The sequence below is a fragment of the Brassica napus genome, chromosome C5 (assembly GCF_020379485.1).
Source record: "Brassica napus cultivar Da-Ae chromosome C5, Da-Ae, whole genome shotgun sequence".
NCBI classification, from domain to species: Eukaryota; Viridiplantae; Streptophyta; class Magnoliopsida; order Brassicales; family Brassicaceae; genus Brassica; species Brassica napus.
Window position 1 is genome coordinate 45,763,445 of NC_063448.1, and position 18,248 is coordinate 45,781,692.

Sequence of the window (18,248 nt, forward strand, 5' to 3'; positions counted from 1 at the left end):
TTCATGCTGTATGTTTACATATTATTTATAATTTTCAAAAATTAGTAATATTAAAATGTAAAACTATATTTTATGCCACGTGTCATCTTCCGGAAGAAGTTTTTTTTGCTGATGTGGACGCTCTATGGAGCCTTAAAAGGTCCCTATTTATTATTTTCGAAATTATATATAATGTTTTTTGTTTTTTTTATAAAACGGTAATGTTACATTATGTAGATAAGCCGTATTTTTTTTAAGTGAAAAATGGTAATTTTACATATGTTTAATGTAGTTTTTCCATTTTTCATGTTGTATGTTTACATATTATTTATAATTTTCGAAAATTAGTAATATTAAAATGTAAAACTATATTTTATGCCACATGTCATCTTTCGGGAGAAGTTTTTGTCGCTGATGTGGACGCTCTATGGAGCCTCAAAAGGTTCCTTTTATTAGTATAGATTTAGGGGGACGTACGCAATGCTTCACTATCCTATGCAGAGACTCTGTTCCAAAAGATTCCCTCTTTTCGATCTCTATCATCGATCGCATTCAAGTCTTGCAAATCCACACAGTCATCAAGATTGTAATATTACTTCCTAACAAGGCATTGCATACTGAGAGATCCATGTCTCAAGAGTCAAATACTTCACCTTCAAGCACAGTCGGCTACTGATAAGAAAAAAAAAAGATTGACCAAATGGGCAAAAAAATATAGGAGTACGTTGTATAACAACGTAAGCAACGGTTCTAATGCATGATGTGTGGCTTTAAGAAGCAAGGTTTATTAAGAGGGAAAGGAAGTAAACAATCTTTAATAAATCAAAAGATTAAACAATGAAGGAGGAGAACACAATGGTGACATTGTTGTTGTGTGAAAGTGGTGGAACCACGTCTTTGCCTTTAAACTTAAGGTGAAGTTCATCCAACAGTTCGGCCATCTTGTCTAATTTATCTCTCTTGTTAAGCAGAAGTTCCACAAATGAAGCCACATGCATTGATTTTAAATCCACACAGTGCTTGTTCCAAGAGACTCCATCTTTTGATATCCAGCATTCTTTCAGATTAAAGCCTTCGAATTTCATGTAAATGTCAAGAAACTCCGCCTGTATAATAGAATATACAAAAGTGGTTCATGGATATATTCGAATTCGATGATAGCGGGAAAAGAAGAGGTTAATGGTGAACTTACCGACATGGTGTTACTAGCCCATGCACCTAATCTTAGCTTCTCTAAATAAGGTGAGTTTTGTAACAGTCTTTCTATGCCAGGAATAACATACTGAAAGATCTTTGTATCAAGAGTCAATGATTTGACCTTGAGCACCGGGAAAGGAACACCACGAATCTCAGCAATTGATAAAATCTAATAGAAAGAACCAAAAAAAAAAGATTATGAATATTTATTAGTACAGAGCTTACAGACTTTTTAAACGTTCTTAGAACTATTGAAATCCAACTAATCCATATTTAGGCAACCAACTTGTATACCTGAACAAAGTTTCTCCCAAAATTAAGCTTATCTGCATTCTGTAACTTTCTAGCATCTCTAGCACCCAGACTTGGAGAAAATCAGCCTCGAACTGAGAGTCCATTGAGACAAAGCAAATTTCCAGCTCAGCTTCGGTTAGAGAAGCGACATCAGGCAAAGGATATGATAACTGAGAGTTAAACAATCTGAGACAATGGATGTGTGCTGCCACAATCTGCGTCGGCCCCGCAACCTTCACGCTATTTACTTCTAACGTTCTCAGGCTTAGGGATTTGCTGAGATCAAGAACCTTTAGTTTACAGCAGTAATACAACTTTAGCTTTTCCAGAACCGGACAACCGGATAGAATCTTGGCCATGGATTCATCAGAGAGTCTAAACTACTCAAGGATAACGTCTGCAAGGATATCCAAGACACATTGCACTCGAGAGGAACAATTGTATGAGCAGAGATGTTGAGTTGCTTGAAAGAAGAACTGTTGTAGAAGAAATCTGGAAGCTTGTGCTCATAATATTGATTCAAGATTTGGAGGGACAGATTCTCAACGTTGTGTGACATGGCGCACTTGATCCACAGGTTGATGTAGGGTATATTCTCAGTATAGGGTGTTATGAGGTGAAAACTCTTCATGTTGGGAGCTGTGTAGCGAGTTAGGGTTTCGTTTACCGAAGCTGCAGTCAGTGTATTCACATATAAGGAGAGAGAAGGTATATCGCACCATACATGCCTCCATCCTCTAGACAAGAGGGAAGTAGTGATTGCTAATTTGGTCGGAATATAGCAGAGCATGTGTTGGAGGATCACATCTGGTAAATTGCTTATCGAGTCTACTGCTCCTTCGATTTTCTTGTTGTCATTTTCCTTTGCGACATATATTCTTTGGGGACAGCTTTTATATATAGGGTTTTCTGAAAACGTTATATATAATCTCATATTTCTTAATCTTGGAAAACCCCACATTTGTTTTTTTGACTAAGGGCTTTCAATTGAAAAATATAAACTATTACAAAATAAGACAAGAGTCTTATAGTTGGGAAAAATTAGCATGAAACAAGTTTCATGAAAGAGTGAATCTCAAACCTATGAAACAACAAAAGTAGAGACTAGACAACCAACAATGCAATAAAAGACAATAGCTAATGATAACAACCACGATAAGGTCGACCATGCTTTCCTCTCCCTCGAACTGTCTTCTATTCCATGTCTTGGTATTTGATAGGAGGCTTTGCCTCCCTCCCACCTCTTGTCAAGCTAAGAGAGCTAGATGGCTCTGTCTCAACTTCAATCACACCCCCTAGCACTGTGAAACAAGGACTCTCAAATGCACTAGCTTGTGGTGTCGTGGGATCAACAATTATAGTATCTTGAACCTCATTGTTGATAATTTTTGATGGACAAACCTCCATAATTGTTGTTGTAGTGGGAGTAGACTATGAATCTACTAATGTGGATAAAGTAGTGAAAGAGTTACGTGAAGCAGCTTGATCCTCTTGTTGCGAATTAAGAAGATGAGTTAGTTGCGAACCTTGATTCTCCTTTACCATGGAAAACCCCATATTATCTCAGAGATTTTATATTAATATTGTAACTAGATTTTGATCCGCGCTTTGTTCTTCTTAAAATTCGATTTAAAAGAGATAAAATACTTATAAAATGTAAGATTTTTTCGTATATTTTATGTTTTTTTTATAGCAAATTATAATTGTAATGTTTTCATCTTAATTTTTTAAAAATGTGATTTTTGAGGTTTACAAAAGAATAATTGATTTTGTGAAAGGAGTAAAAAATTATATGCTTCTAATTAATGAATTTAATTATGGATATTTTATATATGTAAAAGTTTTTTATTTACAGTTAATTTATTAATAAACTATTATATTTAAAATTTAATATATTGTAGTTTTTCATTATGTCTATCTTAGTTTTTCATTATGCGTATCTTAGTTTTTCATGAAAATAAAACTTATATGTAAAATTTAATAATCAAACTAAAAAACAATTAGAATGCTATGGGTTTAATATGAATTTATATTTGTTCATAAATAGAAAACACTTTAAATTGAGTTTCATTTTGTCAGCCTAAATTACTTAATTCGGCCCAAATGGCCCAAAGAAAAAACAATATGTACCGACAAAATTCTATTGTGACCATTCACTTTTACAAAAAAAAAACAGAAAAGGGAAAGTTAAAATAATTTGGCTGAATTCGTAGGATGTTATTGCGCATCAACGGTTCAGTGGTTCTCTCGCGATCTCGAGAAATCTGATGATACGGCCATTCAGTCTAAAGCAGATCAGCTTCTTGGTTGTCGAAAAGGTTAGAACCATCTCCCCAGTAACAATTATAATGTTAGATTGATCTGTTCTTGGGTAAGTGTCCTGCTACATTGCTTTAAGTCTGTTTCTTATTTGATGTATATGCAGTTGCAGACATCGTACTTTGGAGAAATGAGAAGAATACTTCTCTCTGGAAGCACATTTACTTCGTCTGCAGACCAACTTTTGTTTGTGCTGTTGCTCTGTATGGACTCTCGTTTGTGCCGTCAAAGATGTAAGTACTCGTATGCATCAATCTATGCATGTTTCTCTTTTGAAATCAATTGTAATTTATTGACATATTTTGCTGTTTCGGCAGCTTTGGGTTTCTTCAAGTCAAGAAAATATCTCCGTGGAGATTCGAAATTTCGGAGTCTGTAGTGAGAGATCTTAGCAGGGATATTGTAGTTGCATGGAACCACGGAGTTCACAGTTTAAATTCCTTAAGCAAAGGAGGAGACTGGATCAAGTTTTTCAAGGTACAGTTTTACTCTACACATTTCTCTGATGCTCACTAAACATGAAAATAACTCATGTCTCTCGTTTATTCATACCAAAAACAGATTGCTGGATCACCAGACAATCGAAGATAGAGAGCTCTTGTTCTTCAAGGTTTATAATCCTTGCGCTTTGCAATATCCAAACGATTGCTTGGAGACTAACTAATCGCAGGTAGCAAATCAAAAGGAGCAATAGTCATTAGAGTTGTGTCATCCCCATTGTCCCTGATAATAAATTTTTTAAAAAAAATTAGTATGATAGACAAATAACTACTGTAAAAATAAGCAATATATTATGCCCTTACATATCTTTAAATGCTTCTGCGTCGGGTATTGTAGGGTTGATGATCATTTGAGAAGCATCAAAGGCATTATAGATTTGTAATTCTCCGGTCATTTTAATCATTTAGTAGGGTAGATGTTAGACAGTCTTATTTATACTGTTGATATGCCTTGAATCTGGATGTTACATCTAGGCGATGGATGTTACATCACGTACATCATACCGACTCGGTTGCATCAAGAGCGTTGCATCAAGTTATTATGGATGTTACATCTGATTGTGGGCTTAGGCCCATGAGTCTGTATAGTCTAGGGTTTTAGATGCGAGATGCTACTATATATATCTTGTATTCGAAGTAACCCTAAACTTGCACTTTATAAGCTCAATATCGCTTCCAATAATAAGATCTCTCTTTGCCCATGGACGTAGCCCTAGGGGTTAACCACGTTAAATATATGTGTCGTAGTTACATCGCTTTTATTCATCTGTTTCCGCATCTGTTCCTTCTCACGTCTGTCACAACAAACTGATATCAGAGCTCGGGTTTGGTGATCTGGTGAGAAGATGTCTAGAATAAACGCGAAGATCGACAAGTTTGAAAGGAGAAATAGCTTCAGTATTTGGCAGATTAAGATGCATGCGTTGTTGAAGCAACAAGGCATCTGGGGACCATTATCAGGGAAGAAATCTGAAGTAGCTGATTTGGAGGCTCTGGAAGAGAAAGCGTTCTCAACAATTTTGTTGTGTCTAGCAGACGAGATTATCATCGAAGTGTCGAATGAGAAAACGGCTGCTAGGTTGTGGCAGAAGTTGGAGAGTTTGTGCATGAAAAAATCTCTGACGAATAAGCTACTTCTGAAGCAACGCCTCTTCGCCTTGCGTATGCAAGAAGGTATTGAGCTTCGCGACCATCTTGACAAGTTAAATTCGATATTACTGGAGCTGCGTAACATCGATGTTAAGGTGGAGGATGAAGACACGACACTAATCCTGTTGGTATCTCTGCCGAACTCCTTCGAGAACTTCGTCCAATCGTTCATTGTTGGCAAAGATACAGTGAAAATGGAAGAAGTTAGGTCGGCGTTTCATAGTCGGGAATTGCGCCATAAGACATCCAGCTCAGGGACAGACAATCAAGCATCGGGGTTGTTTGTCAGTGGTTTGAAGGAACATGAGAACATAAGGACTTCAAAAGATAGGAAGTTATTTCCAAGGGGTCCTAAAGCATCTGATATTTGCAACTATTGCACAAAGAGAAGAGACATTAGAAGTCAGACTGTCCCAAGATGAAGGAGCAACAGTTTGAGTCTGTTGCAGTAGCCGAGGATGAAACCAAGTCTGACGACGACATTGCTTTTGTTGTGCACGGACACACACACTCTTCTGATGTGTGGGTTCTTGATATGGGAGCATCCTACCATATGACACCAAGGAGAGAGTGGATTTCAGAGTACACAGAGGTACTTGACAGCAAGATTAAAATGGCAAACGACTTTGCCTGCAAGATTGTTGGGATCTGCTCAATCAAGCTAGGACACATGATAGTAGATTCTGCACATTGAACAAGGTTAGGCATGTTCCATCAATGACGAATAATTTGATATCCGTGAGTCTTCTGGACAGGAGAGGGTTCAAATATTCGGGTGGCGATGAAGTTTTAAATGTCTACAGGGGTTTTGATGTGATTCTGAAGGGTTTCATGAACGGTACTCTGTATTTGCTGAAGGGTACAACGGTTACCAGTTCAGCAAATGTTGCATCGCCAGATCTCCGGTTTGTGTAGCTTGGCATCTTATGTGGTTAAAACAGATGGTCATAATATTTTATAGAAACAATTAGTTGGAATCAATATTTTGGTTCATCTTTTATACCTCATAAACTGATATTAGACTTTTTTGAATGTTTGACATGCTACTGGACGTTGTGAGAACACGTTCCAGGAACCCAGCTGCAAAACAGGACAACAACCTTGCCAAAATACATCAACAGAACACGTTAGTTATTATTTACTATACTTATTAATTCATAAGATGAAACAATGTAGGACCATCTAGAATTAGTTATAAGATAGAAAGAACCCTGCCTTAATTATATAAGTTTGGTTTTAGCTTGTCAAAGTGATGCACTTCTGCGTTTATGTTAATGATAGTTTTATATAAAATTAAAATTTTTAAAAATAGCTTCAAGTGACCAAAGATAATTGAATATATTTGTTAAAAAAGTAGTGTTTTGAAACCCGACCCGAACCCGCGGTTGAACCGGTAAACCTGGTGACCCAGAAAAAATCCGGTTTGGGTTTTGTGAAAAACTCAATATTTAGAAACCCGCAAAAACCCGTAAAAACCCAGTAAATAACTTTAACTTCTTTTTTTAGTTTTTAATTATGTTTTTAGATTATGTTTTATATTATAAATTTCCAATTAAGAAATTAGGTGATGATTAAAAAAAAAGTTAGGTTTTCCCTTTTCAATTTTATATTTGTAATTTTTAGATTTTGATGAAGATTTCACTATGCCACCTGAAGAAAATGAAATGAACGATGGTAGAGTGAAATGAACGATGGTAGAGAGAACCAAAATTAGTTGATGTGATTTGGTGTTAGTTTATTTTCGTTATTGACAATTTATTACAATGATCTTTTACTTTTGGTTTATTTTGTATTTGAAGTTTAATTTATTATTCACATTACACATTTAAATATTTATAAATTTTATGTCTTGATTTTTTTAGATGTCATACATCTAAATATTTTGTCATACATCTTACCTTGTTAGAGAAAATTTTAAATAGTTTAAACTATTTTTTGATATTTTGTATGTCAAATGAAAATAAAAATATAAAAACTAAAGTTAAGTATTTTCTAAATGTTTTTAAACATAAAATATATACATATCCAAACTATTATTTTACTTTCTTAAAAAACATTTACAAAATATTAAACTTTAGTTTCTATATTTTTATTTACATAGCTGATATATTATTATATAATAAAATTAATTAATTTATTAACCTGCGGTTCACCCGTGATCGACCCAATGACCCAGCAACCCGGTAAGTCGTCTGGTTCAGTGTCCGGATCGGGTTTAAAAACATTGCAAAAAACAAAAGACAAAGAACATTATTTAAATGAATTTTGATTAAAAAAAACAATTTTGGTTCCTCCAAATTAAACAAATCTTTTTAAAGCACACGAACCGACCAGCATTCTTCCACCAACGCTATTTAGTTTGTTCCAAACTTGCAAAGAGCAATTATAAATTCCTACAGTTTGATTCTTAGTCTTTATACGACACGCATACACAGCTTAAACCAAAAAATAATTATCATTACCACTGAAAAGATATATGCAAGTTAGGATCAGGGATAAATATAGTAGATCGGTATATTAGGATGTAATGTATAAAACAGAGTTTGAGAGAAATAACCGTGTGTCAATCATACGGAAAATGTTAATATCAGTTAAGTCTGAACCTGTCATAACAGTTTATGGGATTGTCATCTTGTATTGACGGTTGGTTGTTTGACATTGTCCACCAGCAGCAGAAATGGAAACATTTAGATTGGTAGTCCTGGCCATTCTCCTATAGGTAGGCCTCGTTGAACTTGGTGCATGTGACTTCTTTTGCAAGAAGCATGGATCTTATTACCCTATAGTTAGTGAAAAAGGGTTATATTAGATAATGGTTTACGAAAGTAGTGAATTGAAGTTTAGATTACGTTTACAAAGAAAACATACCAAATGATCGGTTAAAACCATCTCGAAGGAATCACCTCCAAAAGATATGTTTTGCTTTCATGAATGCAAGCATTTAATTTGAACTCGCCATGAGTTATTGAAAGGTCTGAGTTAGTTGAGAGGAGTGAAAGTTGTAATATTAGAGATTTTTTTTAGCTAAAATGATATGTTTTTCACACAGTAGGGATGATGAATATTTGGTTCGGAATGGGTAGGTTAAATAGGATATTCTAACAAAATATTTTGTAGTTGTGGTTAGAAGGAATAGAATAAAGTGAATATATGTTTTTGAATTAATGAATTTTCTTTCCTTTAATATTTAATCATCATGATTTATAGAATATTCGCTTTTAAAGATTAGCCACACGTGATATGCAAGTTCTTGAAACAGAATAATAAGATTATGTTAGCCAAGTGATATTGTATTAGTTAAGCGTAGAAATAGGTAAATATCCTTTCTGAGTTTTTTTTTTAACACTGGGTAACACATTACATCATCGTATAATCTCTAAATCTATTAGATATGATGATCAACTACCTGCAACATATGCGATAATGATGAATAGCTCCACGAATAATGATTCCACGATGAAGCTCTCCCCGAAACACTTGAAACCACAGATGGTTCTGCATGTACGACATCCTCGATGGACAGGCTCTCACCACAACAGGCGACCACAACGAACGGCTCTGCTTACAGTATTCTGGAACCTCCGAAAGCTTTGCATCCTATAATTTGCAAGAAATTGCATAGTCTGGGATTTGAACCCCAGACCTGGGTGTAGAAGCCTTTAAACCTTAACCAATAGACTAAGGTGCTTCCACAATAGGTAAATACCCTTTCTGAGTTAGTGCACCAATTTATTATAAAGATACCAACTGTAATATCTATAAATACAAATATTATCTATAGCGATTTAACATACTTATGTTTTGTCGGTTTTGCAGGAAGTTGGTTATGTCTATCAGATTACTTTCACCGGTTAATGTCTTTCAATTTAAGTTTGGTGGTTTTATTATTATGCTAAACGACATTATACAAGCTCAGTGGCATTCTATTGTAATTTTATAAGAAAAGTTAGGGTTAAGTACCAATTTGTACTTCTGTTTTAATAGATTAGATGCTAATTTTGTTTACGTGGCGGCTTGAGAATCAATTGAGAATTTTGTTAGTCCAAAATTAAATTGCTAGGAAATATTATATTATATAGTATGTCCATTATGGACCATTCATTTATCAAAATGAAATTATTATATATTTTTTCCTTAAATAAAACCTACGGAATTACCTAATATGATTAAAATATATATGAAAATTAATGATTTTAATTAATAAAGATTTGCTAAAAATCTATATACTTTCTATCATTTTTTAATTATTTATTATTAAAATAAATTACACAATTACATTAATCATATAATAAAAATTTTGATTTTTTATATATGTTGTATTTTGAATTTTTCAAAACGAGTATAAATTACTAAAACTGTTAAAAGTCTCACATAAAAATCTGTGATCAAGGTTTAATTTTTTTTCTATAAGAAGATACAATTATTATAAAATCATATGAATACATAATTTTATTTTAATAGGTGTTTATGTTAATATATATGTATATATATATATATATATATACATATATATTTCATATCGTTTAAATTAAACTATACATCATATGAAAATACATACTTATATTTTGATATCTGCGTTGAACTTATATTGAAATGCAAATATTTTAATTTTGAAATCTTCATTTTTTTTAAATGATTATAAATTATTGAAACCACTAAACATTCCACATTAAAAAAAATTGTGGGTGTAAAATTTTGTTACACAAATATGCAAATAATCATAAAATCATATGAGTAGAAACCTCATTTAATAAATATCTATATTAAAAGTATACTATAGATCTATGTTAATATCATTTAAATTTAATTATATATCATATACGATAGATAATATTGATTGTTTTGATTTGTTTACCCTAAAATGAGTGCTAATAAACAAGAGCGGTCGTTTGATTTATATGAGCATACCAATTTATTAGATAATAGTAACTGATTTCTTAGTTATTTAAAATATAATTATTATTTTATTATTTCATAATATGTACAAAAAATATAAAATAAGTAATAAATATAAAATATTTATTCTGCACAAGGCGCAGATCTTAACCTAAGTATGTATCTCTTTAATAATTTTAAATCTTAAAAAAATTATAAATGTCACGCCAAAACAAAATAATGAAATGAGAATAATCTCAAAAATCAATATTTATTTCGAGCAATAACCAAAATGAAAAAAAAAAACGACACAAAAATGAGAAAATATTGAAGATAGATAGGATTGACACGTGAACGTAAACTTATCATAGGCATAATTAACTTTTAAATTCCTATATCATGATATAAAATAGAGCTGACATAGTTTCATTATAACCAAATAGTAGGCCTGAGATTCTTCGGCCTAAATGTTAAGTTCTTATGCGATAAGTTATTTTTTGACCTAAAATATTTCTAAAAATGGGATCAGCTCATTAATAAACAAATTATGTAATTAACAAAAATTTTTTTTTTAAATTATTTAAGGGCCGAAAATATTAATTCGATCAAGAATATAAATTTATTTTTCCATACAATAATTTCATAAATAATTTTCATATAAATTCACCATGTGCAAGGCGCAGGTTTTATCCTTGTATGGCAGTAAAGCACTCGAAGCAATTTTAATACTGAGGGAGAGACATAGAAAACACAAACCATGACGGCCAATGGATTGCGGAAAGATATTCAACACCATTCAGTGCCGCTCTTATTATTTAGAAAACCAATAAATATTTTAAGATAAATTTTAATAAAAAAACATTTGAGGGCTTAAAACTTATATATAACTAGAATAGTACCCGTGCTTGAAAGCGCGAAATTAATTTTTTTATTGCCAAATTTATTAGCACGTATATTTTCTTAGTAATATTTTTAGGCATGAGCATTCGGTTTTGGTTCGCTTCCATAATGTATTTTTCTGGTCTTCAGTTTTGTTTTAGTTCGGTGTGGTTTTTGGTTTTCAGTTCAAGAAATATAGTAATAGTAACCATTAGGTTATTTATGAATTTTTTTTTTTTTTGTATTTAGTTATTTTGGTTCTTGTTTTGTTTCAAATAACAATGTTAGGAACCCGATAAAATTTCAAATTCAGTTGAAAAAGTGAGTCTAAATAGGAATATGATATTTTGGATGTTGATTATGATTTAAGTAGCTATATTTTTTGTGTTACACTTTCTGATTTATATTTTGTGTTACTAAATGTCGTTATATTTTAAATATGTTTAGAAAATTGTATACCTCAAGATTATATTATAAATGAAAAAATATCTGCTATATTTCTACTTACCTAGATTTTTATCCACCCTTTCAAACTCTAGAATAAATTTTTAGGTGAAAATTTATATTATTCTATTCTATATATAATTAAAGTGTGGGGTAGCCTAATTTGGCTCATCAATTTTATCATCCAACAAATGGTTACATCAATTTGTCGCATTTGAACTATAACATTTCAGTTTTTCTATTTTCAAGTCAAATTTTGTATTTTGATGTATTTTATTACAACAATTTACATATATAATATTAATATGGATTCATGTTTTGTAGTTTAAAATTTCAATATAATTAAATTTTAAATATATAATATTACTCACTTTGTTTCATATTAAGTGTCATTGTAGAATAAATTTGTTTATATTTTACAAAATAAACGTCGTTTTAGAATTTCAATGCAAAATTTATGAGAATTATTCTTCAATTTTTTATTGGTTAAAATATTGTTAGGCATAGAGATAATGATGTTTTTTCTTAGAAAATATACAAAATTAAATATTTTTCAAACTGTGAGGGCAAATCTTAAACGGTAATTAAAATGAACATGGAGTATACTATATTAATGTCTGAATAAAATTACAGTAACAATTATGTAAACTAAGAAATATTTTCTATACAAATCAATACTATGAAGACCTTTAAATTTAATATTATTTTAATAATATTAAAGATTGAATTATACTTATAATATATAAAATTTAATCACATTGGGCTTGAGTGAAACAAAATTTTGGACCTAATTTACAAACCAATGAATTTATGTATAAATATCCGATTTGGTTGTTCATATAAATATTATATGGAAATGTTATTTTTGTGGAACTAAAATTTTGAATCTCTTTACGTTTTTTTTTTCATTTTATATCCAGAAACATTATAAATATCTTGTATTTTTGGCATATATTTACATAGTTATATGATATTGTTTTGTTTTTATTTCTAAGGATTTGGGATATAAGAAAATATTATTAGGGGTATAATATATTAACAACTATTTCATTTGTTTCAGCTGTGCTAATATTATTTACAAAAACTATAAAATGAACAACAAAATTATCTGAGTTTTTATTGTTCAGGAAGCAAAAATATCTGGATCTGGAAATTAAAAAAGAATATTTCTTAATTAATGAGATTGTTTTAAATTTTTATTTATAACCATGATAACTATCTTGTTTGCGTACAGTTTTGGTTCCCATATATCTTGTATATATTGTTACAACAATTAGTATACAATTGTAACTACCTAATTTCATAAAAATATATCTCCTTCCTCTTATCTATACTTCTTATAAAACATTTTTAAGGTATAGTAGATGATAACCATGAAAACCTAACTTTGAATAGTAAACATCAATTCATCTGTGATTTATTTGAATCAGTCCGTCTCCAAGTTGGTTATGAACATGTGTGAGTTCTTTGAATCACTACATCTTAAAGCTTGATTTTGTTATACAATGAAACTATGTATATTCACTATACCATATACGATATCGTAGAATTTCCAGTACGAAAGTAACATAATGTATATGTGAATCATTCTGTAATAAAACATGTTTTATAAGTCATTATATTGTAAAAACTATAAGATAATATCATAATGTATATTTGAATCGACCTCTAATATAACATGTTTTATGACTCACATAGTGTTAGGTGAAGGCACGATGAACTCTAAATAAAAAAGCATATATTTTGGTCTATTGTTGTGTATAAACTTCAGTGATCGTATCTACTGATTTGCCAAACGATATTTATTTACATGGTTTAGACTGATTAACTAAATAATGTGTTGAAATAAAGTATATATTTAATAAAAGCTAATTTAAATATATGTAGGAATAATAGGAAGGTTAGTTAATATGATATATAGAAATAATAGGAAGGCTAATTAATAGATAAGTCACAACATATTCAATAGGTCTAAAAAATGTATGCCATGGTAATTTTCAAATAGGACTAATTTAATAGATTAGACTAGATCTCGATCCGCGCAACCGCGCGGATTTTTGCTTTCATTTATTTTTATATAAATATTTTGTTTTCAATTATAAATTTGTATATATTATAATATATATGTGTCTATCAATTTTTAAAACATAATAAGTTTACGGTATATTTTTTCATTGAATAGATTGTTTCAAACTTTCACATGTATTTGTATCTTTTTCTATATATATATATTTTCGGATTATTATTTCATTATTAAAATCGTAACTATATATATAAAGATTAGTAAAATATTGTTTTATTGTCATATTCAAAGATATTGTAACATTTCACAAATTTAGAAAGTTTTTAAAAAATTAAACTTTTCCCTTCATAAATTTATATTATCGAGTAAATAATTAAACATTTAGTTTTTGTTTAATTTTAAAAATAAACTATATAGTTTAAAATTTGTTTTCATTGGTTTAAGGTAGTAAAGATTAATCATTGTTAGATAATATGATTTTTGTTATTTAAAATAAAATCTTTATAATTTTAAGAGTTAACATCGACAAATATTTTAATAATTAATATATGGAGATATAGTATTACAACATTAAGTTATATCTATTTAATGTATACTATCTATAAATCCAATAAATCATCTATTGTTCAAATCCAATTATTGATAATCCAATAATTTCTGTTATGCCCAAAATTTAAATAATAAGATTAGAGACTAAATGTAACATGACTTTATAGAAATAAGTTCATTAGGTCTATTTTTTTAAAAATCACACATGAATCAAGATTATGACTTCTGTTTTAATATATAAGATTTTTAAAGAAAGTTGCAACCAAATGTTTCATCGTGCTATGTAAAAGTCTTCAAGTTCACTTGTTGTAGTAGCCTAAGTAAAAAAGTATAGGCTATATATGGAGATTAGTACTCCTAAAAAAAAAAAGGAAGGCTATAGTATGGAGAAGATCGAGAATGTTCTGCTTTCTTGTATAAATATGTACAAGAGATAAAAGCGGAGTTGGCATGTCTCAGACAAGGAGGTGCTGTGATTGAGTACTTCGGAAAAATGACGAAGATGATTTGACCAACTATGACAAGACAGTGATGTGTAAGTGTGGGGGATGCACTTGCCGTATCGCCGCTGATTTGGAAAAGAAGCGAGATAAAGACAAGGTTCATCAGTTCCTATGGGGACTAGATGGAGATGTGTACGGACTGTTCGTGCCTCAATCATCAGCACTGACCCGATGCCTTCCAGGTTTACTCCAAGATAAAATCTTTTGAACGGGTCAACACTGTGATGAGTGGAAGAGAACAACAAGGTGCAAAGACTGCTTTTGCTGTGAAGAAGCTTATCTGGAAAAGAAGTGAAAAACAAGTTCTGTAAGGTGTGTAAAAGGCCAGGACATGGACTGGACCAGACACATGCTCCCAAGTGGTCGGGAGAACAAAAGAGCTAAGCTGGAAGAGGTGGTGGCAGAGGAGGACGAGGTCGTGATCAAAAGATATCCGGTCCGGTTTAACAAAGATATTGTGTAATGTATTGAAAAAATCAGTTACTCCATCTACTTCACTCTAAGGTTTCCATGTCCAAAAACGTTTCTCTTATTCTTGATCACAAAAACAGAGTAAACAAAAAAAATAGATGAAGATGGCCTGCAGTTTACAACTAAACAATGTTTGTTTGTTTGTAGTTATAAAACTATTATCCCAGGCAGGCTAAATCTAGCAATATTGGAGAACTGATTCACATTATGTTTTGATATACTCTAAAGAACTCCACTTATATACGGCATTTTGTGTGAACAAACCAAAATCTTCTACTGTGTTTTCAATAGACTCGATGTAAAAATGTCAAATAAAGTACACCAGTTATTAGAAACAGAAAGTAAAAGCAAACGTTCAATAAAACCCAAGACTTCAACCCCCTATGATTCATTTCACCAGTTCTCTAATGCCATCAACTTGGTAGTGGAGAGCACAACGTTGACATTTTTGTAGCCAGGAAGTGATGGAACCACAACGTCTTTAATTTTAAACTTAAGGTAAAGTTCATCCAACAGGACCACCACCTTGTCTAGTTTCTTTGTATTTTTAAGAATAAGTTCCACTAATGAAGTCACATGCTTTGATTTTGCATACACACCACACTTGTTCCAAGAGGCTCCATCTTTTGATCTCCAGCATGTGTTCAGATTAAAGCCTTTTATTTCCAAGTATTTGTCAAGATGCTTCTCCTGTACAATAGAAAAAATATACAAGATCAGTTGTTGGATATATTTCAACTCGATAATAGCTAGAAAAAGAGGTTGATGGTGAATATACCAGTAAGGTGTTGAAATTCCTTGAACGTACTGTTAGCTTCTCTAAATCAGGAGAGTTTTGTAACAGTCTTTCCATACCAGGAATAGCATACTGAGAGATCTTTGTATCAAGAGTTAGTGCTTTGACCTTGAGCATTGGAAAAGGAACACCACGAATCTCAACAAGAGATAAAATCTAATAGAACGAACAAAAGGATAGTGAATATTGATTATTAACAAGCTTATAACATAGACTATTTCAAACTTTTATTAATCAAACCTATATATAATCAACTTCTAATGAATATTACTAATCCATGATGAAATCAAATGCTTTTAGGCATCAGAGAATGCAAAATATGACCAAAAAAATATATATACCTGAATAAAGTTTCCCCCAAACGTAAGCTTCTCTGCGTTCTGTAACTTTTCTAGCATCTTTAGCACCATGGTTTGAAAAAAATCGGCCTTGAACGTGAAGTAACTGTTCACTGAGAAGAGAATTTCCAGTTTAGCTTCGGTTAGAGAATCAACATTAACCAAAGTAGGTGATGATGACTGAGAGTTTAACAATCTGAGACAGTGGATGTGTGGTGCCACAATTTGCGTTGACCCCCAATCCATCATGGTACACTTTACATCTAATGTTCTCAGACGTATTTGCTAAGATCAAGAACCTTTAGTACAACGCAGTTATACAATGTTAAGTTTTCAAGGACCGGACAACCGGATAGAATATTAGCCATGGATTCATCAGTGAGTGTACAACAACTCAAGGATAACTTCTGCAAGGCTGTCCAAGACACAGTGCAATATTCCGGAACAATCATATGAGAAAATCCTATATCAATGTTGAGTTGCTTGACAGAAGAACTGTTGCAAAAGAAATCTGGAAGCTTTACATAATAATGACTAGAGAAATCGAGGGACAGATTCTCAACGTTGTGTGACACGGCGAACTTGATCAACCTGTCGATGTAGGGTATGTTCTCAGGATAGGGTGTTATAGTGAGGTGAAAACTCTTCGTATTGGGAGCTGTGTAGCGAGTTAGGGTTTCGTTTACAAAAGCTGCGGTCAGTGTATTGGCATTAAAGGAGAGAGAAGATATCTCGCACCATACATGCCTCCAACGTCTAGACAAGAGGGATGTTGTGATGGCCAATTCGATCGGAATAAAGCAAAGTATGTGTTGGAGGATCACATCTGGTAAATTGCTAATCAAGTCTACAGCTGATTTGATCCTTCTATCGTTGGCCATCTTCACTTGCGACGTATATTCTTAGGGCTCAGATTTTATATATATCTTATATATTAAAACAGAAGTAACAACCTTGATTCATGTGTGATTTTTTTAAAAATGAACTTAATGGACATATTTCTAGAAAGTTATGTTACATTTAATTTCTAATCTTATCGTTTAAATTTTGGACCTACTAGAAATTTTTATTGGGTTATCAATAATTACATTTAAACAATAGATGATCAATTAGATTTATAGATAGTATAAATTAAATAGATATAATTTAATGTTGTAATACTATACCTCCATATGTTAATTATTTAAATATTGGTTGATGTTAACTTTTAAAATTATAAAGATTTTTCTTTAAATAACAAAAATCAATTTATCTAACAATGATTAATCTTTACTACCTTAAACCAATAAAAACAAATTTTAAACTATATATTTTATTTTAAAAATTAAACAAAAACTAAATGTTTAATTATTTACTCGATAATATAAATCTATGAAGCGAAAAGTTTAATTTATAAAAAACTTTATAAATTTGTGAAATGTAACAATATTTTTGGATATGACAATAAAATAATATTTTACTAATCTTTATATATATAGTTACGATTTTAATAATGAAATAATAATCCGAAAATATATATATATAGAAGTAGGTACAAATACATGTGAAAGTTTGAAATAATGTATTCAATGAAAAAAAATATACCGTAAACTTATTATGTTTTAAAAATTGATAGACACATATAATATAATATATACCAATTTAGAATTAAAAACAAAATGTTTATATAAAAATAAATGAAAACAAAAACCCGTCCGATTGCAATAAGAAAAACACACGAAAACATTACATCTTATATATTAAAACAGAAGTAACAACCTTGATTCATGTGTGATTTTTTTAAAAATGAACCTAATGGACATATTTCTAGAAAGTCATGTTACATTTAATTTCTAATCTTATCATTTAAATTTTGGACCTACTAGAAATTTTTATTGGGTTATCAATAATTACATTTAAACAATAGATGATCAATTAGATTTATAGATAGTA

At 31.0% G+C, this 18,248-nt stretch overlaps 1 protein-coding gene and 1 pseudogene across 1 annotated transcript; both read right to left on the reverse strand.

Annotated features, from left to right (window-relative positions):
- Positions 1–744: 744 nt before the first annotated feature.
- LOC125587622 lies at positions 745–2,946 on the reverse strand (annotated as a pseudogene).
- Positions 2,947–14,588: 11,642 nt separating this feature from the next.
- Positions 14,589–17,204, reverse strand: LOC106436131 (putative F-box/LRR-repeat protein At3g18150). Its single transcript, XM_048758435.1, is given in 4 exon segments — positions 14,589–15,872; positions 15,961–16,134; positions 16,320–16,597; positions 16,600–17,204. Coding segments are annotated over 4 exon segments (1,347 nt in total). The 5' UTR covers positions 17,198–17,204; the 3' UTR covers positions 14,589–15,575.
- Between the last annotated feature and the right edge of the window lie 1,044 nt (positions 17,205–18,248).